Source organism: Aricia agestis, chromosome 12, assembly GCF_905147365.1.
Source record: "Aricia agestis chromosome 12, ilAriAges1.1, whole genome shotgun sequence".
In the NCBI taxonomy this organism is placed as follows: domain Eukaryota; kingdom Metazoa; phylum Arthropoda; class Insecta; order Lepidoptera; family Lycaenidae; genus Aricia; species Aricia agestis.
This window is the reverse complement of record NC_056417.1, coordinates 923138-946848: the sequence shown is the minus strand read 5'-3', so window position 1 is coordinate 946848 and position 23711 is coordinate 923138. Positions and strand designations below refer to the sequence as shown.

Genomic DNA, 23711 nt, shown 5'->3' with positions numbered 1-23711 from the left:
ACGTGTGTGGCACGAGAAGGGGTAACGGACAATTTTTATCGTGTTTGCTTTGCCTTTTGCTAGTTTCCTTACTTCTATTCTCAGTTTCTTGTCTTCTAGTGTGCCTTAAACTTTATTTCATTAAGTTTATTGAAACCAGTTTTTTTAATTGAGCCTATCTCCTCCTCTTTGCGGCTTTGCCCTACTCTCTGTTCTCCTCTTTCTCTCTCCCTCGCTGAATAATGTCACCAACTATGTCACCAATTATGATATTAGTTGGTAGAGATGTTGAACACGTGTTGTGCGCGCTGACACGGCAGTAATTATGTTTGACCAACGGAGCGTTTCATTTGGAATGTTCTAAAGTTTTCCGACGACCTTGTCGTGTCGTTTTCAAAATAATATTGATATTCTATACATTTTGTGACTTATAATATTAACGGCCGCATTCTGTCATTTAAAGATTACTTAACTTCAATTTAGTGAAGAGATGGACAGATAATTTTACGAGTTTATGTCAAAATCTTCATTGAAAACTATGATTAAAAAGTTAAGTAATAATGCCGGCATGTCGGTCGCAGAATAGAGGAAATCGTTTATTAACCTTAATCACTTGTTTTGCTCTTTATCTAGCGACTAACTTCATATTTGACTTAGGTATAAAGTTTTTTTGGCCTTGTAGAATTAGAACAAAAAGCTTGGCTCTACATAAATGGTACAAACTTTTTGACTGTTATTAAATAAGCTTAAAAGTTACACATAATTTAAATCAGTTTTTACCTACGAATAATAAAAACTATTTTTTATTCGTAGGTTTTTACCAAATTAATTAAAATTTGTGCTGCCTAAAAAAATCGGGCAAGTGCGAGTTGGACTCACGCGTTCCGTACCACTATAGAGCAAAACTAGGAAAAAAATGTGTTTTTCGTATGGGAGCCCTTAATTATTAATTTTATATTAATAATTATCAAAGTATAAATAAAACTGAGTATTTTGTGAACATTTCAGGTGGCTACCTGATGTCATCATTGATAACGAGCAAAAAATGTTAAAAAAATCACGTTTGTTGTATGGGAGCCCCCCTTAAATATTAAATTTATTTTGTTTTTAGTATTTTTAGTTATAGCGGCAACAGAAATACAAAATCTGTGAAAATCTAAGGTTTAGCTATTGCCGTCCTTGAGTTACGGCCTGGAGACAGACAGACAGACGGACAGACATCGAAGTCTTAGTAATAGGGTCCCGTTTTTACCCCTTGGGTACGGAACCTAATTTAATAAGAACCTTATATAAAATATTATATTATTATCAAAACATAATTTCATATTAAATTCTGTGGCTCATCTCCTGATTTAGATTGTATTGAGCATGCAGCTATTTTAAAAATATGCATGTCAGTGACCAACCTTGACCTCTAGACAGCGGCTAAACCAGACTAGTCTACAACTAGAATAATTAAACGCTATATTGGATCTGATTCCAATTTTCACGATGTGGATAAAGCTGGATTTATTTGCGTCCGCGCGAACGAGCGGTTTGACCGCTACACCGCGAGATCGCAAGCAATAGTAACGATTTATTTAATAGCGTTCGAGCTGCAGGCGCAACAAAAGAAACGGGAAAGAATGGACATACTGACAGATTTTAGTGACAAAATGGCGGATTTCCTTTGTCTAACTTTGTCTATTTTTCCGTAGAAAGAAACCGCTTCCATGGTGACCATGCTAAGCCTGCAGATATTTACATACTGATCTTGTGGTGATTGCTATAGCCGCCAAAACGTGTATAGAGCCTGTTCATTCGGACTCATTTAAATCGAGCCTAAGGGTCAATTTATACTAGCGCAGAGTCGAAGCGCCTCGAAGCGACTTATTAAAACTGAACATAACAAATTCAACCTTAACTCCAAAGCGTTAATGCACTTTATTACTTCTGAGAATTCAAAAAGGCGCGCGCATCCGCGCGAATTCGCGTGCATGCGCCCGACCAACGCTGATTGGCCTCGCGGAAGTAATATGTTCGTTACGCTCTGAAGTTAAGGTTGAATTTTTTGTGTTCAGTTTTTGGGAATTCGCTTCGCTTCGACTCTGCGCTAGTATAAATTGACCCTAAAGATCACGTGCGGCTTTGATTGATTAGCATGATTGGCAACCCGCGACTGGTAGCACGCTTTTAATTCTACTGGAACGGTACAAACTCTTGGTCAACTCTATGTACAATGTATATCACATGGAACAATACATTGCCATTGTTTTAAATCGTATTGAGCAACGCCAGCTTCACAGCCCGAAGGTCGTTACGGTTTTCAACAGTTTAACAAAAATTACCAAGGCTATATTCTAATTTATTATTTTTATATTTTTGGGTGTCGATTTTCCGAGTCTTTTAATGCTGTAGTGTAGCAAAATTTGTTTTTGAAACAAGATATTTTAGCGTATTTTACAGGTAGGGATATCACAGTAATTATATTTATGTTCTTCTCCAGGACTCGAGTATCTGCTTACCAAAATTCATCAAAATCGGTTCAGCGGTGTAAGTGTGTATAGGAGCCAGACCACAGCCAGACAGAGACATTATCGCATTCATAATATTAGTATGGATTATGCTATTATTAGCTGTTTACTTATATGACATAGGTAGTTACGTTTAGTACACGTGAACTCTGTGAACGTAGTTTATAACCTCTTTTTGTCTGTGACGCTGCCACGCATTTTTATCACTCACACGGCATAGGGCGTAGGTTATCACTTATCACCACGATTTGCTACGATTCAGGAACTGACACATTTTGTACAGCTAAGTTTTTAGTAGGACTATTGAACCAATTAGATGCTATCAAAGGTTTAGATTATTCTGGAAGCCGTGGTGATAAGGGTTTGATATGGATTGTGGATGATGCGAGAGAAGTGAGATCCACATTATATCGAGTGGTTCCTATGGATTCATCGAGACATATTCAGTGTATGTGCCAGGCAGGTACTAGGTTTTCATAAACTTGTGGACATTGGAGATTTAGGGGCTCTAAATTAGAGGGAGCTTTTATATTCAGTATCTTGAATGTTAAGTACCAGGTTTTTATAAACTCGTTGGAGGTTGAAATGAAATAAAAATTTCAAAGTCACGGTTAAAAGAAAGGTGAGTGCACACTAGTCTCGGTTCTCACAGACAATGGAACAACAACAAACACTCATTTGTACGGTCATTAAGGCGTTGTGTTTTCAGTAGGCTTTGTTTGGCAATTGCATAATTGTATCATGCTGCTTCAGTTGTTCTTTCTATTATGTGACAAAACCATTTTCACTTGCGGCACTCTGTGACATTTAATTATTATAATTCAGTGAAGGATTTGACCTGAACTCATCATTTTTTGTCTGTCGTCCTTATAATATAAAAAAAAATGTAATATAATTTTTAAATCCTCAATGCGGTCATTAATAAAATTTTCATAAATTCACTCTCTGGGCACTAAAAAACAGATTTTGCATATTTTACTCTGAGTCACCTTTGACTGTGGGTCAGTATCAAACCTCATCCTTTTAACATAGGATTTACCTTTAATGTTGGATTTATTACATGGCATTGTCCTGAAGTTCCGGCTATAGTTATTATCGCGAGGGTCGACAGGTACATTATGTCAATTTAAGCTACAAATTGACAAGCAGGCGTGAAAGTTGACGTATTGAGGTCGATCCCTCGATAAGGTAGAGGGTTTACCTCAAGCCATATCAAAGGACAGTAGGGTCTGTAGGGCCTGTGGGTATATTCTGCTATTTTAGTCCAATATTATTACAGTTTTGATATTGTTTCGAAGCAGCGGTATTCTCAGAAAATGATAAACCAACGCTAAATGTGTTTTAATCATAAAGTTAGTATACCTAGCGGAATAGAGCAACAATCTCGAGCTGTCAAACGAAACCGAAATTGGTTTCATCTGTGTGTAAAAATATGTGTACGTATACACTTACAGAAGCATGATTGAACATGAATTCTATGAGATTAAATTGTCAACGTGCGGCATGTGCCGACTGGACGTCAAAATAAGAGTGCTGCTGTCATGTATCACACGTCTCTTTTTACCACGCAGTGTTACTGATAGTGACATCTCTCTTGCTCAGGCCTATGTTTCTCTATTCCGCTAGGTCTATTAACTTTATGGTTTTAACTTTTTTTTTATGAAAGAAGGGAGCAAACGAGCAAACGGGTCACCTGGTGGAAAGCAACTTCCGTCGCCCATGGACACTCGCAGCATCAGAAGAGCTGCAGGTGCGTTGCCAGCCTTTCAAGAGGGAATAGGGTAATAGGGGAGGGTAGGGATGGGAAGGGAAGAGAATAGGGGAGGGTAGGGAAGGGAATAGGGTAGGGGATTGGGCCTCCGGTAAACTCAATCACTCGGCGAAACACAGCGCAAGCGCTGTTTCACGCCGGTTTTCTGTGAGAACGTGGTATTTCTCCTGTCGAGCATGGCTCTCCCTCGTATTTTATATAATTGATGGCAAAACTATTTTGCTATTTGATGGACAGATAACGGCCGCAACGCCGCGCCGTTGCGCCGTGTTGCAAATTCGTCAATCGCGGCGGAATCGTACATTTCTCCGCAACGAAAACTATCCTAATTTAGGAATTATTGAGAAGAGAACCGATTTTGATGAAATTTGGTATGGAGATACTTTGCATCCCGGGACAGGACATAGGTGTCTGCAATTATAATCCTATTAAATTAATAGAATTACATTAAATTAATAGAACCAAGGTACATAGGGTATAGGAGGTTATTGAGTAGCAACTAATAGTAATGGGAATTATTGCTATTTTCTATTAATTTCATTAACATGCTAATTTTGATGTCACAGCATGCTAAGTATTATTGCTTTGCTATTTGCTAAAAACGCGTCATCGTGAATTATCGGTTCGCATCACACCGCTCGCGTCGAGTATTATTTCGCATCGAGTGAAAAATAGCAATTCATTAACAGTTAACACTGCGGTGCGTAACAGCGCGGATGTGATTTTTATCATGATCGCAGACCATTACTTCGCACGATAATATTAGCAATCGTATTTTTTAGCAAGTACGATTAATTTCATTATTGCTAATGGGCATTTAACAATTAATTATTATTGCTAATGCTATTTTTACCAATAGTAGCAACTAACATTGTTCAAAGTTCAAGCCGCGGTGGTTAAAATGAGCTAATTACTGATTGAGGACTGATTCTTATACCTCGAACGTCGCTTCTATTTCAGTCCGTCTCATTCACACACATGCTTTCACGCGTAAATGCGACAGCCTAGGATCGAAGTGAAATTCGAAGTTTGAGCATCGGTCTCTAGATAAGAGTCTGGGCTTCGTGTCAGAAATTGCGACCTTTACAATGTATCTTCATTTCACCTTTACATAACATAAATCGAACTTACTTCCGCTACCGTTAGCTTGTATCATTTGAAGAAATAAACATTAAAAGTATTAGCTTTTTTTTTATGATAATAATAAGCATAAGCAAACGAGCAAACGGGTCACCCGATGGAAAGCAACATCAGAAGAGCTGCAGGTGCGTTGCCGGCCTTTTAAGAGGGAATAGGGGAGGGTAAGGAAGGGAATAGGGAAGGGTAGGGGATTGGTTTCACGCCGGTTCTCTATGAGCCCGTGGTATTTCTCCGGTCGAGCCGGCCCATTCGTGCCGAAGCATGGCTCTACCACGTAAAAAAAAGCTATAGGTAAATTGATAAAATAGGAAGGATAATAATTACTGTACTCCTGCTGCATTTGGTCCGCAATTTTAGCAATATAACTATTCTATATTCCTGAGACTGGAAAGTATTTCTATACTATTGGAACTCGGTTTAGCGGTTTAAACGGAGGTAAAGGACAGTGACTCTTCCTATTATTAGTATTGAATATTGATACCCTTTCAATCATTAGTAGTGTATAAACCAAAGAATTCTATTTAAACTGAACATCAGTTTAAACAGAAGTCTTTTGTATAAACACCCCATTTTAAAGCATGTTTATATGTTTTATTGACCTGGATTATAATCCAGGTAAGTATATATAATAAAAATAACTGCTCTACAGAGGGGATACAGTATACTCTATCCCCTATGTAGAGCAGTTATTTTTGCCACAATCAGGATTCGAACCTTGTTACGTAACGAACTAACGAGCTTATCATCTTCTTGTTATCATATCGCCATATCGTCTTCTAGAACGTTCTGAGCGGTGCACGACCTCGATTTAAAAGTTGATTGTAACTATTAAACAAAATTCCGATAAGGGAAATAATCGTTGTTATCATTATTATATTAATTACAATTATATTGAGATTTTTGCCGAAGTTAACAATCGCTTGTTTAGGCAAATAGTTATTTGGTTTATTCAGTTTCAAAAAGAGATTATAACAACTATCTATATCCTTTGCAAGAAATGCTCTATTTAAAAAAATATCTAAATAATAATTTAAGAATATTTTGAGTTATCATGAGTTGGGTCATGTAAAGCACGCAGAAGCAACATTAGAAACTATAAAGTATACAACATAACAATCAATAATACGAATGGTAGAGCCTCTTCTCTAAGTTCCTCTGCAACCACTAGCTCTAGTTTTTTATGGGATCCTGGTATCATCTAGTGCCCTCTTGGTAGCAGCTAGTAGTGAGTCAGGGCCTTAGTGAGGTTAGTCTCCGTGCACTGTGTCGTCGCCCGTGAACTGATAAGCGTGTAGTGTATTTAATCTCGCTTGGTGACTGCCACTATCGAATGTGGGACGGTTATGGGCCTACTGAGTGCATGATGATTCAATCACCCGAAAGTACTAGGAGAACATCATATTTTACCCTCTCGAGGATATCTTTTATGTATTTGCAGTAGCCACTTTTGTATATCCGATAATAGGAAACTTTTCTGAGTGGGAAACAGTGCTAGTCTTCTGACATCAAGATGTGGCGTAGTGACTATAAGTAATAACTAATAAGTATACGTTAACGTATACAATGTATTAGTATAAGAACACATGTATTAGGTTTAAGTAAGGATTAATAAACTGATCGTTAACCGGGAATGTAGTCTTCTTTGCCACCTATTTAAACCCATACTCGTATTAAACTCATATAATTTTCGCCACCTATTTAAACTCATATCCTATGTAGTTATATTGTTATTATTGCTGGCGTGGATTTAAAATCTAGGGCTTGAGCTAAGAATAAAAGCCTAGATATAACTATCAAGTTCTTAGAACTCTATCTGCCTTCTCTTATCGTGTTTTAGGCCACGGGGACAGGAAAATATGCCCGCAAACTATTTAAACGATCCCGCAAAATATTTAATTACCGTTTTTTAGAGGTGTCATTTTTTTTTTATGAAATAAGGGGGCAAACGAGCAAACGGGTCACCTGATGGAAAGCAACTTCCGTCGCCCATGGACACTCGCAGCATCAGAAGAGCTGCATGTGCGTTGCCGGCCTTTTAAGAGGGACTAGGGTAATAGGGGAGGGTAGGGAAGGGAAGGGAATAGGGGAGGGTAGGAAAGGGAATAGGGTAGGGGATTGGGCCTCCGGTAAACTCACTCACTCGGCGAAACACAGCGCAAGCGCTGTTTCACGCCGGTTTTCTGTGAGAACGTGGTACTTATCCGGTCGAGCCGGCCCATTCGTGCCGAAGCATGGCTCTCCCACGTATAAAAGTTGTTGACATCAAAAATTGACTAATCAAAAACTCTATCGAATAAACTACGTTCAAAAACCCCAGAATTTATATAGCCCGGGCATAATTGTGATTAGTGACCTATTTCTTGTGAAACATTTCGTAGTTGGGAAGTGATATGTTAACAAAGTTGTGTAGTAAACAGTGCCGCACCCGCATCGCGACCGCAACCTGATTCTGGTGCATTGCGGAACCAGGATGCTGTATGTCAACTCTTATTAGACTTGCTGCTGAAATTTTAGCCCCATTTTTAAATTCCGTTACAGTTTATTTTATATTTCAGTAGTTCTTTCAAAGGCTGCACTCCAGCCATTTTATGATTACTTGCAGACTTTAACATTGCATTAAGATGAGCAAATTCTTTATTAAGACGAGTTTGACAAAAATGTTAGTTTCTGTTGAATGTTTCTTAAATTAAAGTTGTAAATTGTGATCAATTCAATCCTCTAGGTACGATCGTAAGTCTTGTTATAGTTTTTGTAATTTTCGATGGATTTAAATCTTATTTTACGATAGTTAGTAGGCTTAGCTACTGTTTGGCTTAGCTAGTTTTAATTCATTGATATAATAAATCTAATCTACAATAGCTCTTGATAAAGTTCAATAATCAGATTGTTACAACTAATTTAATTTCACTTATCCGTGGATTATGCAATAATTCCATAGAAAATTAAATTTCAGATATTGTCAAGCCTTTAGAAAAATAATAAATTTTGTACTTATAAAAACTTCGAAAATATAATATTATGTATATGTGTATAATAATAGTATATATGTATAATAATAGAGATTCTTAATATGTCCACTTATTTTTGCCGGATCGATGAAGACAAACACAAAGACGGACAACAGTACTAGGCTACTATGTAGCTAGTTCGTCAGATGTTAGTTACAGTAATGTGAATACTTGAATACTCATTTAACGCTTGATGAAACTTGAAGTCGTGTCGACAGGTATAATTTTGACTGTTAAATTAAATAAGAAACTAGGCACGTTAACATGGCTAAAATTATGCTCCCACAGTAATATCCAGGAATATTCGCTTCTAGGAATATTTTTTCTTTGTTCTTTTACTAAAATCAGACAGATAAAAAAAACTTAATTATTTTAAATCCTCTTTGGTGTCTGATTGCAAAAAAAGAAGGGTAAACTTGATCCGAACGCCATACGGCAGACGTAAAAGTTAGCTGTGGTTTTATTGCTCATATTATACTCGTTATAACAGCATAATTGCAAGCTCTTTAATATATTAATTTTGCCTCGTTAGAGATCACGGCTGGAGTGGTGCTCGAGTCAGCACCTTTTAGCTTTTATCGAGTAAATAAAGCGGGTATGGAGAGCCATCAGTCAAGTTCATCTTATAAAACTGATGCCTCTTGCAGTTTATTCTCGGATGTAGATGATCTAGTAGTCTCTGCCATTGTAGGTTGGATTATATTCTGTGAAAATATCGGGATTTTTTTTACTTGTAAACTTTTGGGGTTTGTTGGTCAGATCCCTGTCTGTTTAAAGTCTTGGGGAACTTTTTGGGTATAGTTGTGCACTTTTTAAATTTGTAAAAAATGTTCAAACAATCCCTGTCTTGGGAATTTTCGGTCAGATCCTAATCTGACCGAAAAATCCCAAAAAAAAGGGAAAGGAAAGTAGTAGCGTGGCGTGGCGGAACTCGGAAGTTATAGTAGGTATTCCCTCCCTTTCTACAGCGCGTCGAAAATGTATGCCTACCTTGTTGTTTTCCTTTTCAATACGTCTGAGGTTTACTCGTAATGTCTGTCATCACTCATCGTACGTAATTTAGTGTCGTATTGACCGAGGACGAGTCAATAGATAATCTTTTATCTGACTATTAAATAATGAGGCGACGGCGCGCACTGGTCACTCTCAGTACGCCCAAGACCAGTGTACTCGAAGTGTCTCGTGATAAGGAATCGGTGTTCTTTATTCGAAATTTAATTTTATCGCGCCATTATTGCTGGCGAGTTTAGATTCTAAATTCGGATTGCGGTGCGTGTTGTGTTTTTTTTTAATTAGGAATGCAGTGATTTCAGAAGATATCGGATTTGGCAAACGATAAGTTTGGTCTGCCAAGATGACGCCGCGAGATGAGGTGTGTTTGTATAAACAAGTTGTATAATATTTACGTCAAAGTCCCTTTTAGAGAAATGCGGAAACCAAGTCGTGTGAAGTTTTTGGAGGTGATTTAAAAAAAATCTTTAATGTCACTGTCAATGCCTTTTAATGTCAGTGTTTTGGCTTGCATCGCATATTGTAACAAAGTAACCCTTTATGCAGTTTACGCTATATGAACGTGCCCTATCTACGGAGCGTTGGGTTCAACTGCCGATATGGATTAAGATCGTGAAAATATAAACAAAAGAGTTCTTTATGACCAGACATTAAACATTTCTTAAACGTTAATACTTGTGGAAAATTTAAGAAGCGTTGATATACACCATACACCTTAATTGTTTTCAAATGTGAAATGGCTAGTAATTTTGGCGAATTCAATCATAATGTCGTTTCAAGGGGAATTTTCTGTTAATTATTAACAAAATTCTAAACTCTATTTGACGAAGTTAGCTCTAGCCGTCAGGAATTTGTAAGTTTCTGGGTTAGAATCATCACAAACTGTAAATTGTTCTCATTTAAGCTGTTCCAAACTTTTCGGATTATGCGCGGCTTATGCGAACTATTCGTAAGTTCCTCAGAATAATGTAAAACTCCTTAAGTTTTATGCGACCCTAGTAATTGCCTATGTACAACCTTCTTTATTACAAGTTATTATTTTTGATTTCCTAGGAGACCATGTGCGATATATTTTTAGCCAAGTAGTAACTAAAGTCGTTACTGTATAGCAATAATGTAACATCATAATTTAATTTATAGGGTAGAGGCATTATCTATATGAAAATAACTCAGGCAAACTAGTTATTACAAGTAGATGGTAGAGCCAAGTCCACTTATGAAATTAACCTTTTAAAGAAATTAATTCTGTGTGTTTGAAACATAAATATCAATGAACTTAATTCATTTTTAAACAACTTGTACGACAAAGTAGCAATTCGCCAAAATGTTATCTCGAATAACTCGTTACGAACTATGTTATTGTTTACTAAATATTTTAGTGTTTTAATTAGCTAGCTATTTTGTTTTAATAATGATAACAGAGGCCTTTGACCGTGCCATGCGCTCTATAACGTGGTGAATGGTAATTTTGTTGATAGTTTAAACTAAAAGCATTTTTTTGGAATTAGATCTGACATCCAATATAATACTTATTACTTATTAATGTTACTAGATGACGCCCGCAACTCCGTTGCGCCAAAATTTATCGCGCGGGAACCGTACATTTTTCCGGGATAAAAGTATGCTACGTCCTTTATCGGGAGTCAAAGTATTTCAATGCCAAATTTCAGCAAAATCGGTTGAGCGGTTTGGGCGTGAAGATGTAACAGACAGACAGACAGACACACTTTCGCATTTATAATACTAGTATGGATATTAGTAATACTATGGATTATATTGGTATTACCTAAGAGTTAAAATTTAAGAGAGTAGATGGGCGCTAGCATCGCTTGATTCCAGGGTTGGATCTGAAATGTATATTCTATACCGACTTATCATACCTACTTAGCACTGCTGACCAATGAAGTAATGACAAATGAAAGCCCTAAATATCATAGAGAGATAGAGAAATAAACTCAAATGTTATCGTAGGCAAGTTACATGAACAATAAGAACGTAAGCAAATAAATGTTTTAAATATTTTTATAAGAAAAGAAGTTGTTGTTGTGTTTTAATGAATTTTTACCAAGAACGGAACAATCAATTACATAATATGATGTTGTGTTTCTTTCCTACTACGTAACGGAGTTGTTAAACTTTTAATTAACAATTTCCAAGCAAAAAATAGCTGAAGGTCCTTGGAGAAAGTTTACACGTGGCAGGAGGAATACAAGGGAGACTAAGTAAACCGTCAACAATCTGTAATCTCTATTTTATCTGTAAACTTGCTGATTTAGAATTGTACTTAGTGACCATAGAGAATCTTTAGTTGAATGATATGTCAGCGTGGCGATTAGATGTTGCCGGCACCGGTGATTCTTCCGCGGTCACCGTACATAATACATTCTCCGGGATAAACATTACCTATCCTCAGTTTTTTCCTAGCACTGAGATGAAAATGTCACCAAAATCGGTAAATATGCTTAGGGCAACAGACAGAAAAACATACTATCTTATTTTGAATTATATTATTGTGGACTAGAATGGATAACATTAAGACGAGTCCACACCGCCCTTTTTCCATACAAACGTTGTCCCCTATTTCCTCCCTGGATAATGCCGGTAGAGTTATGATTTTTTTCCTGAATATCAATGGCCACTATTAGCACGTCCCTATGTTTTCTTTTTTTTCATAATTTTATTATTAAAAAAGATTAGAACGTTCAAAAACCCAAAAAAATGGCCAGATTTTTCTCTGTGTTCAAACACCCAGAAAACAAAACTGGCTAAAATATACAAAAAAAATAAAACATAGGAACACAGCTCAAGCCTTGCTTTAATTCTTAATGAAAAAAGTACTTAAATCGATTACGTTTTGGAGAAGGAATCAGCGAAAATTAATTTAAGGTTTACCATTTATGACGTATAAAAAAACTACTCGCTAGATATCGTTAAAACCAATTTTCGTTGGTAGTTTTTATAGTAATGTACATCATATATTATTTTTAGACTTATATACTTTAGAAGTTAGAGGGGGGGGGGGGGGGGGGACACACATTTTACCACTTTGAAAGAGTGTCTCTCGCAAACTATTCACGTTAGAAAAAAATGACAACCCCAAAATGATTTTTGAAGACCTATCCATAGATATACACTACACGTATAGGTTAGTGGAAATTTTTTTTTTTTTTGTTTTAGTTGTACCTCTGGGGACCCCTAAAATTTTTAATAATTTTTCCATAATAGTATAGCTCTTATAGTTTCGGAGGAAAGTGGCTGTGACATACGGACGGACAGACAGACAGACAGACAGACATGACGAATCTATAAGGGTTCCGTTTTTTGCCATTTGGCTACGGAACCCTAAAAAGTATAGAACACTCATCTACCCAGCCAGTCGCCAACATTTACATTCAAATAGACTAGGACCGGTGATAGATAAGAATTTCCCCCGGAGTGCTGGCGTTGTTTATGGGGTTAGATCCGAATTTAGGGCAAACGGCTTGAAAGGGCCTTCGAGACAGACTGGCAGCCACGTGACGTCACGCTGGCGACCTGCCAACTCCTTGCTTCCGACCTTACTAATTAGGAAATAGAGTTCGTTTTACAATGACCTCTACATCTAAGTAGTTATGTAAGTGAGTTTAGAGTTTCCATGGCGATGTAATTTTAACTAACATTGACCGTTTTGTATCTCTCCTTGATTTTGTAACAGATTTTGCCTTGAATTATTATTATCGTCTGATAAGTCGCTTAGATCTTGTAATCAGGTGGATTTGATCTGAAAGAATACTTTTAAAATATGCGTATTTTAAAAGTACATTGGACTGTACAAAGACTGTTTTTAATCCCTGGCGCTAGAAGAGAGATGTAATGACATCTCTGGAGTCTACACTTCTAAAGTCCATTCTTCTGTGTATTTTAGTGGCCGTAGGTACAGTTTATCAACGATTTTGGTCCAGTATTTTTTAATTCATGCAACTAGAAATATTTATACTAGGAGCTGCTCTCGCTTCTGACCGCGCAAAGTTAAAAGTATTTTAATATTATACCCTTCTCCTGTAGTGTTAGCACGGCGACCAGCGGAAATGCGAAAGTATGGACAAACTGTGGAAATAAACCTAAGGTGCCGTTCCGATCTTTTTTCGTTCCGAAAAATTCAATTAAAATGCCACTTTATGACAGACTATAGTCACAAACTGTGGAGATAAACTTAAGATGCCGTTCTGATCTTTTTTCGTTCCGAAAAATTCAATTAAAATGCCACTTTATGACACACTATAGTATATGTCATAATGTAGATATTATTAGAATTTTTAGAACTATAGTCTGTCATAAAGTGGCTTTTTAATTGAATTATTCGGAACTAAAAAAGATCGGAACGGCATCTTATGTTTATCTCCACAGTTTGTGACTATAGTCTGTCATAAAGTGGCATTTTAATTGAATTTTTCGGAACGAAAAAAGATCGGAACGGCACCTTAGGTTTATTTCCACAGTTTGTCCATACTTTCGCATTTCCGCTGGTCGCCGTGCTAGCACTACTGGTCTATTGTATGTCTATGCCAAGTTTCTTTTTCCTCTATATTAGAATCTAAGAAATACCTGATTGTAAATGTTATCCTGTTATTATTTCAATATCCACTAGGGTCTGTCACGACAGGCCGATCCCCAGCATCTATTAGATCAAGTGGCGCTAACGCGTGACTCGGCCATTATCCACTTGCGATGGAACAACATGTCCAATTCATCAACCTAATTTAGTCAAGAGTCTTCGCATACGGCTAACGTTTCCGTTGCATCAGTATTGGAGGATGTGCCTTTAATAAAGAGGTTCGGATAGGTGGAAAGTCTTCTATAACATAGATTCCCAGTCGTTGTTTACCTTTATCTTTAGTGAGAGCCCGAAAAGGGTATCTTCGACCAAGACAGGTAGTCTAGCTTAGTCAGGCCGATACCCTCTGTCATAATTGGTCGCTCTTAAGCATTAGTGTCCTAACCCACAATTTTTTTTGTTGTTAAATTTTGAATGCAGTCTTGTTCTAAATCATCTACAGAACATAACTGCATTCATAACTCAATACATAATTTTTGTGTGGGTTAGTACACGAATGCTTAACAGAGTCCAATTGATAGCGCGATGCAGGATTGTGACGCTTATTGGTCTATGGGGCCGTTTTAGGCTTAAGTTTTTTTAAATGGGGATGGTGGTTCAGAAATACAACTGTTTTTATAATAGAGAATAGAAATTAACCTAGACATCAAACCATTTTTGTTGCTAAAGAAACAATATCAGTTTTTTGTCACAGATTGCTTTTTCACCTTAGTCCTACCCTACTCTTATGCCCAAAACGAATCCCAGCATTACATAAGGTTTAGGGTCTTATCGGAAGGGCGACACGCAACACATTACTTACGGACATGATTTAGGGTGAGAGGTCAAAGGTCGAAGGGCTAATGGGTTTCGTTATCAAGGTCGCTGGGTTCTGTTTAAGCGATCAGACCGCGGTTAACATGGTGATAGTAAGAGCTAAGTGATCTATTAGTGATTACGGTAATGGCCTAATGGGTTTATTGGAATCGATTAACATGGAGTGCCTAATTTGGGTGGTGACTATACATAGAATTGTGTAAACAACATCACAATTTGGTTGGGTTCCTATAAATTTTCGCGATTCTTTCCTTACAAGAAGATTGACATTCAAATCCTTACCTGCAGGCTTACTATCAACGCATAATACGATTTATTTTAGGACCTAAACTGAATGGCATTTGATATTTCGTACCATCAACTTCGTTTTACGAACCAATTTAGGTCGACACCTAAACTAAGCCGCATTTGAATATCATTCGTTCTTTTTCTAAGTAAATTCGTACCATCACCTTACTCTAACTGACGTTCCAGCCTAAACAAAATCGCTCAACTGTCAAAACTTGCGATTCAAAACAAGTTAGTAATTTTGATGCTGATTTTGATTCTTTTGTTGTTAGTTTTAATTTTTACTTGTTTAAAGTGAAAAAAGCAGTGAATTTAAGTGTCGCGAGATTGGTCGCGAGGTAAAAACATGAATTGGTATCAAATAGCATTGATTTCGATAGTTCTACTAAAAGTTAAAGTGCAGTTTTATTCGTAGGATGTGTGACGAGGAATTGATACTTTTCGAGTTCTTGGAAGCCGATAGTGAGGAAAACTCTATGAGGAGAAGGAGACTCGACGCTCGAGCACAATTCGACCCATTCGATTTGGAAGATAATGAATTTATAAAACGTTATCGTCTTTCCAAAGAATTGGTAGTCGGATTGTGCGACGAGATAAGACCGGCGATGAAAGCGCCAAGGAGGTCCACAGATATATCTGTAGAAACAAAGGTAAGGCCAATATGCAATATGCAAAACCTATGTCACACAATTAGTTGCTTTAAATGTGTCCTATTTCTCACTTTGATACGTAAGAACTTGGTAAGTATCTATAAAGCAGTAAGTACTATTATTTTTTTTAGGTTTTAACAGCGTTATCATTCTACGCAACTGGCTCCTACCAAAGACCCGTAGGAGATATAAGTGCGCACTCAATGGCACAACAGACAGTTTCTTCAGTGATTGCTCAAGTGACTGCGTGTATAGACTCTGTTGAAATGCGAAAAAAATACATCACTTTCCCAAAGAGCAATGACGAAAGAAATGAAATTAGAGTAAGGTAAGTAAATAAATAGACATTTTATGAAATAAGTCATAATTTTCATTTTATAGTAACTAACATATTTAATTTTTCAGGTTTTATCACAAATTTGGCATACCAGGTGTTGTGGGATGCATTGACTGCACACAAATTGCAATAGTCAGGCCGAATAGAAATGAGGAGCGTTATTTTTGTAGAAAACACTATCATTCCCTTAATGTCCAACTTGTAAGTAATACCATAATATCCTAATATTTTCTTTCTTAATATAATAAAATAACAGGAACATACTTTCTAATTAATCTCACATCAACTTATGTTTTATATTCTAAAAATTATCACACCTAGTCTAGTTTCAACTTAAAAAGAAAACAAACAAGAAACCATTTTAAGATATTGAATACATAGAAAATATTAAAGTTCACTTAGATCTATAATAATACTTTGTATAATAAAACTTTAAATAATTTCAGACCGATTAGTCAAATTATCAATTAAAAAACAATTTCTTAATTTTCTAATCTTACACAGGCACATAGGAACAAAAAATCAACAATATCTATAACTCAAAACTGTATAAAAAACTGCTTTTCCCTACTAGCTTTCCACCTCAAATTTCATAAAGAACCTGAAGAAAAATATGTTATTCTTCCTTGGATATCAAAATACATATCAACTTAAAATTTCATCAAAATCGGTTCGTCCGTTCTGGCGTTAAAACACAGCATACAATTTAACACACTTTCACATTTACTTTAGTATTAGTTTGTGAGTGTCGTAGAGTCTGTTAATCTAATAAAAACCTTTTAATTTAGTATTTTTCTTTGAATTGCAGATTTGTGATGCAGATATGCAAATTATAAGTGTGGACGCTAGTTTCGGTGGAGCTACACATGATTCTTTCATTTGGAATGACCACCCTATAAAACAACATCTTGAGAATTTACAAGAATCAACTTGGTTGCTAGGTAAGTGAGAAATATAAATCATGAAACAATTTATTCATTGGTGACATTTGATAGATATGTAATATGTATTATTATTTTCAGGTGATTCTGGATATCCCCTAAGGAAATATTTAATGACCCCGATTGTCAATGCTATCCCGAACACACCTGAAAGCCATTACACAGACTTGCATGTTCGGGCTAGGAATGTCATCGAGAGAACTATCGGTCTCCTAAAAGCACGCTTTCGCTGCCTTCTCGTGCATAGAGTTCTCCATTACAAGCCACGGGTTGCTGCGTCTATTGTAAATGCTTGTGTTATATTACACAACATTTGTAATAGAGCCAATCTTCCTGCACCACAATTAAGTAGTAGGGAAATAATGGAGGAATCACAGATGCAATTAGGTGTTGCATTTGAAGATCAACCAAATACCAGTAGTAATAACCAGGCACTTCAACAAGGAGTTGCTACAAGGAACCAGTTAATTCTTCGGTTGTGGGAAGCTCGCCGTTCCTGAAATATAAAATTATAATTTATTTTTACATATAGTTTTTATTTAGGTATATTTATATTGTTTTAGTTTTTAAATGAATTATAGAGTGGAAAGACCCTGATTATTTTTTCTACTACTTATTTTTACAGTATATACTTATTACACTATACTATAAACAATATTAAATATTACCGTGATCGCAAAACTTCTTTTATTTCTCTGAGCTCCTGAACCAATTGCTCCAGCAAAGTGCTTCTACGCTCCTCCATTTCAGCTCGTCTATTTGACATTTGCACAAGCAAACGCCGAGCTGCTTGCTGCGTCATAGGTGGCTCCGCAGGCACCCTCCGGCGGCGGGGGGAGAAGATTCTCCGCGGCGGGTGGGTGGTGCGCTCGCGGCGCGCGGTGGGCGACCCGCGCGGAGGAGTCTGCGGCGCGCCCGCCGAGGGCGACTCCTCGGCCTGCGCTGCACCCGTTGCGTGTGCTGTACCTTCAGGACCGGGAGCATCATTTGGTGGAGGCATTATTGTGCTGGATGGTCCTGGCACAGGTTCTGGCATTAAAATGCTCTGAGACACCTCAGAACTTTCTACAGCCTGTGTAATTATTATCAAGGGTGTCTCACTCATCTCAGCATCAGTTATTCCAACTTCAGTGACCTGAAAGTATTTTTTTTAAATAAATAGATCAACAACAATAAAATCTAAGTTTTTCATCTGATAAGTATGTTGGTACCTTCACTAACACAACTATTTTATTTAATAATTATTAAATAATAAATAACAATAACTACACAAACAAGTTGGATATAAGTAGTTGTAATATTTGTTGCCACTTGCCACACATTTTCTGTTGTGGTGCACACAAAAGTTGTAAATGAAAATAATAAACAAATAAAGGTAATTATACCTCTTCAAATGGCTCCACTCTTGCTCCTGGTACACCTTGACCAAAGTCTTCTCCCAACAAGTTTAAAAATTTTTTTTCTATTTCATTCATTTCCCTGACTTGGGATGGGCCACCTCCGGTCCGCTGCTGGGAAACCCTCAGCGCTGCTGTCATTTTTTTTAATTTTGATTTGTAATCATTCCAATACTGAAAATTAAGCATAAAATTAGCATCATAATTCATTATTTGTATACCATAATAATAAATTAATAACAATATCACTTTTACAGAATACTTGAATGTTGTCCTCTTTGGAATAGTTCAAATTGTTATGCTATGATTACACTTTATGTTTGACTTATAAAGTAGGTAATTTAAATACTGTATGTATGTATGACTATGTACCGTCGAGGATTGATTCCTAGGTAGTTGACGGACCTAAGTAATCTTGTCGGCTTATGTCAATTCAATGATCGTCGGATGAGTTTGACTTAACGCGACCAAATTACTTAGGTCCGCCATCTGCCTAGGAATCAACTTCTCTGATAGTACATACATATTATATACTTACATATTACATAGGTACCTATAGGCTATAGGTACTCAGTAAAATACTTACTTTGCACCATCCTTTCCAGTCCTTTATGGCTCCATCTCCATGAGAATTTAAAGTTTGCGTAATTTCCTCCCACATTCTCTTAGAGAATTCCCTAGCTTGAGCAGTTTTATTGAAACCTGTGGCAATATGCCTATTTCTATTTAGGAATTCCCACAACTGCTCAAGCTGGGCGTATGTGACCCTGCGACGCGAAGGAATTCCACTGTAAAAAAAAAACACTTTAACCACTTGAAAACACCCAGTCGGTATGCAGTCCCGGCTTGAAAAAGTTTAGATAAGAACTATACTGTTTATGCGTTTGTATTAAACACATGAAATCGCATTTTATGAATAACTAAATATACTTTAATAACTTACCTCATTATTATTTCAATCTTTTACACAAACAATCACAACTTATATACTTAATGTAGTATTCTCACTATTCTATTTGTTTACAATATTTCGAAGTCGCCGCCACCAATTCTACGCTACACTCACGTCCAGGGTTGCCAGGTCATTTTCAAATAAATACCGAACAAACAAAAATTAATTTAATTTTGTTTTTAGGATTTGTTGTTGTAGTGGCAACAGATATACACAATCTGTGAAAATTTAGAAGTCTAGCTATATAATAGCGGTTCTTGAGATACAGCTTGGAGACAGACAGACGGACAAACAATGAAGTCTTAGTAATACCCCTAGGTTCCCGTTTTTACCCTTTGGGTCCGTACCCATGGAATGGAACCCTAAAAAAGAGTTATAATAATAAGAAATAAAATAATAATTATTAACTTATAATACAAAAATACCGAACCGTTCGGTAGAATACCGAACACCTGGCAACCCCGCTCCCGTCACGAATTGTCACACAACACCCGTTCAAAAACTTGATAAAATTTTGTGTCCGGTACAAGAACTATAAATAAAATAATTTTTTTTATAATATGTAAGTATATCATTATAAAATTTGTGTCACTTTATAACTAGAATTTATAAAATAATACCAACTGTATACAATATTATGAAAACGATACAAAGTTTTAGAACGCGGCATTCGAATCAAGAGAAACAGCCTATTCATTATTCTCGTTGTCTCTTTCCCACTTCGACCTTGGGATTGCGGATCAGAGACAAAATGTGTTTTTTTCAACGATTTCGTTCGTTCTTTTCGGCTCCGTAACGTTTCAATTGAGGCGCGGTTTTAATAAGGTGATGGTACGAATGTTAGCGATTTTGTTTAGGAACCCAAATTAAACTGCTCTGAATTTGAGTCGTCTTTTAAAAGTTGATAGTAGGCCTGCTGTTATAAAGACAGCTGACAGGGCTTTTCTCTGTAGAAATATAGCTCCCATACCGGTTTCGGCGACGGTGGCCGGTTTCATTGAAACCAGGCCAGCTACGCAGGAGTAATTTTATAGTGCCCAAGTGTGTGCGCAGTACACAAGAGCACTCTTTATTCCTTTTACTCTCATAACCCACTGGGACGGAAGACCGACACGACTGGCGAGAGATCTTTTACATCAGACAATCAGGTGATCAGCCTGCATTGTCCTAAACAAACTTGGAAATAACATGTTTTCAACGCGAGAATCGAACCCACGACCGAGTCAAGAGCCGCGCTCTATACCACTAGACCACGGAGGCGCCTGGCTACTTCTCCTTATTTTAACGAGCAACCATGTCAGTGTAGAGGAGTTCATACTTAGATTTTATTTAGACGTCAGTCTACTAGAAAACATCTTTGTTAGTTTAACTGGCCTTTTCGATTTTTTTTATTTGCGTCTTCTAGAAATGGCTTAGGTAAGAGTTTCCGTTTTTCTGATATAACCTGTAAATCCAAACTTCATGGAAAAACTCCCGGTGACAATGACGCTCGTCTGCTGGCCGCCGTCCAACGTCGCATGATTAACTGAACGTAAACACACCGTCTGTCTGTCTGTCCACGTGGGGCATATCGTTAGGAGTTAAACAGGAATGTCGTTTACGTAAACAATCCTAATTCGGGGATTTGACATAATATAAATCGCAAGCGCCTAAAGATCACAGCACACATATCAACTCGAAAAGGGATCGTCGCCGTATCGCCTTTCGCCTCGCCGTCAGCCAGGCGTCAACCAGGCGTCAACCTAACGTATACACTTAACCAAAGCGTATCAGTAGCGCTTGCACGTCAACTCGGCTACGGCTAGGCGACGCCTCGCTTACAGCTCGGGGAAGGGGAAAGGGGCAATGGTGAACGAAGAAACGTAAGCTTGGACACGGAGAGACGTAAGCACGGGGACGACGAGCCGTAAATGGGGGGAGTGCTAGTTGACCACGCTTCGCATCCCGGTTCGTGGAACTACCGCTGCGCTGGTTATAATTAATCCACTGAGGAAAGTGCGGCGTAGCAAAAGAAATTGTTACCTACTGTTGTTATACCAGAAGCTCTGAAAGTGTTAATTTTTTAAAGGTATTCGTTGTTGTTTTAATACGATCACACCTGAGGAAGTCAGCTCCGCATTGCTAGAGTCTTAAGTCTTAACTTATTTGAGTTAAGACTGCATGTAAGTTTTTGTTAATATCCAAATCCCAAATGGCCACTATTAGGACAAGTATTATTATTAGAACATATTATTATATGCGAAATAGCGCTTCTAGTTACAAACAATTCAAGTAACTAATTCGTTGCCACACAAATTGTTGCCGGCTCTCGTTCAACAGTCAGAAGTGACAAAACTCATTCATTCAATCAGCACTTATTTGCTGTAGCCAGTAAATTTCGATAGCTTAACAACAGTTTCGATTTCTAATTCATAAATTGATACAAAACTAAGCGATATACTCAAATATTGATAAAACGTTAAGACACTGATAAGTGATAACGTTATCAGTTATCACGACTGTCAGTTATCAATTATCATGAACAATATAAATCACATCCCACTGTCAACATAACGCACATTAACTATGCTATCACTATCAATAGTAGTAGGGTGAGTGGTGACCAAATATGGGGACAATGGATGTTATGTGATGAAAGTATATGAAGGTCCCTTTTCACGTTGGACCATGCTTTCTATCATGATTACGCAACTATCCTTTAGATCATATTTTATCTATTTCTTTGTCATGACTCATGAGCCAATACTTAGAGAGCAATGCGGATTTCTGCATTCAACATAATATTTGTGCGCTAAATACCTTGTAATATTCATTGAAATATTATGATATTCATTGTCTTTCAATTCTCTATCATCTTAACAACTTAACAACGTTTTCATGGACAGTGGAGTCAAGTTATGCCATTTAGGTACCTGCACAGTCAAAAATTTATTTAAAATGAGCTAAGCTTCTAACTCAACAAGACTGAGTTTCACAAGTCATAACCAGTAACCACCTCTACTTAATATTTACAGCTATTATTGTATAGCTTAGTCCACACTGTGCCTTTTTCTGTTCGTCAAGGGTATGCGTTATAACGCAGTCAACAGCGAACGTGAGGCATGCCCGCGACGCATGCCCTCTGAGTTCTGACCGTATTCCAAAACTTCAAAAATGACAATATTGGCGTTGCGTTCCTTATAAAAATTGGAATTCAGGAAATCCGATAATAATTTTTCAGACACTGCAAGAATGTTCCAAGCTTTCATTACGGAGGCAAATACTTATAGAACAAGTTTTAAATAAGCATGAATAATGCCTAACTTTAGAAATCTGCGTAAATGTTTAAAATAAAATAATGTTTTAGGTCGTTGAAATCACGAGTGAGATATTGGCGAACGTTCACGCGAGTTACGTAAATTACGCCGACTGGATTTGTCAAATTGACGTTAATATACGAAAGGCGTGGATGTGATTTTTAACCGACTTCTAAAAAAGAGGAGGTTTTTTTGGTGTAGCGTCCTGTGGTCCTATAGGGCTCTGATGGACCATGGTGTAAAGCAACTGTGTCTTCTGTTGCCCATGATCTGTAACTCGTGCGTGAAAGAAAGCTTGTGGCAATCATAGTTGAAAATAAATATGATTTGATTTTAGTTACCCGTCATGGACTTACATGGAGAGATGATTATAGTTTGTATTCAACAATGTGGAGTCGAAAATAAACACAAAATTAATAAGCACAATAAATTTCTTTCTGGAGTTTAAGTATTTGCTTACATAAGATAGAAACCATAATATTTTCGTTCAAATACGGTGAATGGGTAAAAATGGGTGATAAATGGCTTACAGGTCTTTCGGTGAAATGTGGAACCGCTTTTGCTTATTTCAACAAAAGCCATTTATTTTGCTTTGAACTCTTCGATTCCTGAACGTTCCACGTCGGTTCTTTGGTTATAATTAGTCTGTCTTAAACATGATGAAGAATGTGGCTGAGGCTGTTTTGAATGTGCCTTTTACAGGCTTGAATAACAGAAGCACTTAGTATATAGTAACTGTCAGTGCAGTTCCGGGTTAGATTACACTAGGAGATCAGAGAAGTATAGGAGTAAAAAAGAGACTTCAGTGTGTCTAAACATCAGCTCTGCGAGCAGAGTAATAACATTAGGGCTATAGAGTATAGAATAGAGACGACGAAGTCCATGCAGTGAATTCGAGTAGTCAAAGAATCTGTGTCATGTCCTCTACAGATTTCTACCATTCGTCAAATATTCCCATATACGCAGGTGATGCCGCCAGCGCTGCGGTGCTCTTCACCTTGGTTTGAGGTCGAGGGTC

General features: G+C 37.2%; 2 protein-coding genes across 6 annotated transcripts in view; both read left to right on the top strand.

Moving 5' to 3' along the window:
- The window catches only part of LOC121732695, a 51021-nt gene that overhangs the window by 10480 nt on the left and 16830 nt on the right, over nt 1-23711 (top strand). Inside the window, exon 1 of one of the 2 annotated variants that reach the window (XM_042122647.1) lies at nt 9566-9783. The exons of the other annotated variant lie outside the window; for it this stretch is intronic. The gene's annotated coding sequence lies outside the window, so the exon portion shown is untranslated. Of the gene's footprint in view, nt 1-9565; nt 9784-23711 lie in introns of those variants that run through there. 2 annotated transcript variants of the gene reach the window in all.
- Nucleotides 15119-18223, top strand: LOC121732699 (putative nuclease HARBI1). Of its 4 annotated transcripts, none has more exons than XM_042122652.1 (6): nt 15119-15446; nt 15536-15770; nt 15902-16098; nt 16176-16308; nt 16916-17048; nt 17130-17585. In XM_042122652.1, the coding sequence occupies exons 2-6, from the start codon at nt 15537-15539 to the stop codon at nt 17546-17548; spliced, it is 1116 nt and encodes a 371-aa protein (XP_041978586.1). In that variant the 5' UTR covers nt 15119-15446; nt 15536; the 3' UTR covers nt 17549-17585. The 4 variants fall into 4 exon arrangements, with proteins under 4 accessions (XP_041978586.1, XP_041978585.1, XP_041978584.1 ...); XM_042122651.1 differs by having other exon boundaries at nt 15119-15458; XM_042122650.1 differs by having other exon boundaries at nt 15119-15458; nt 15524-15770.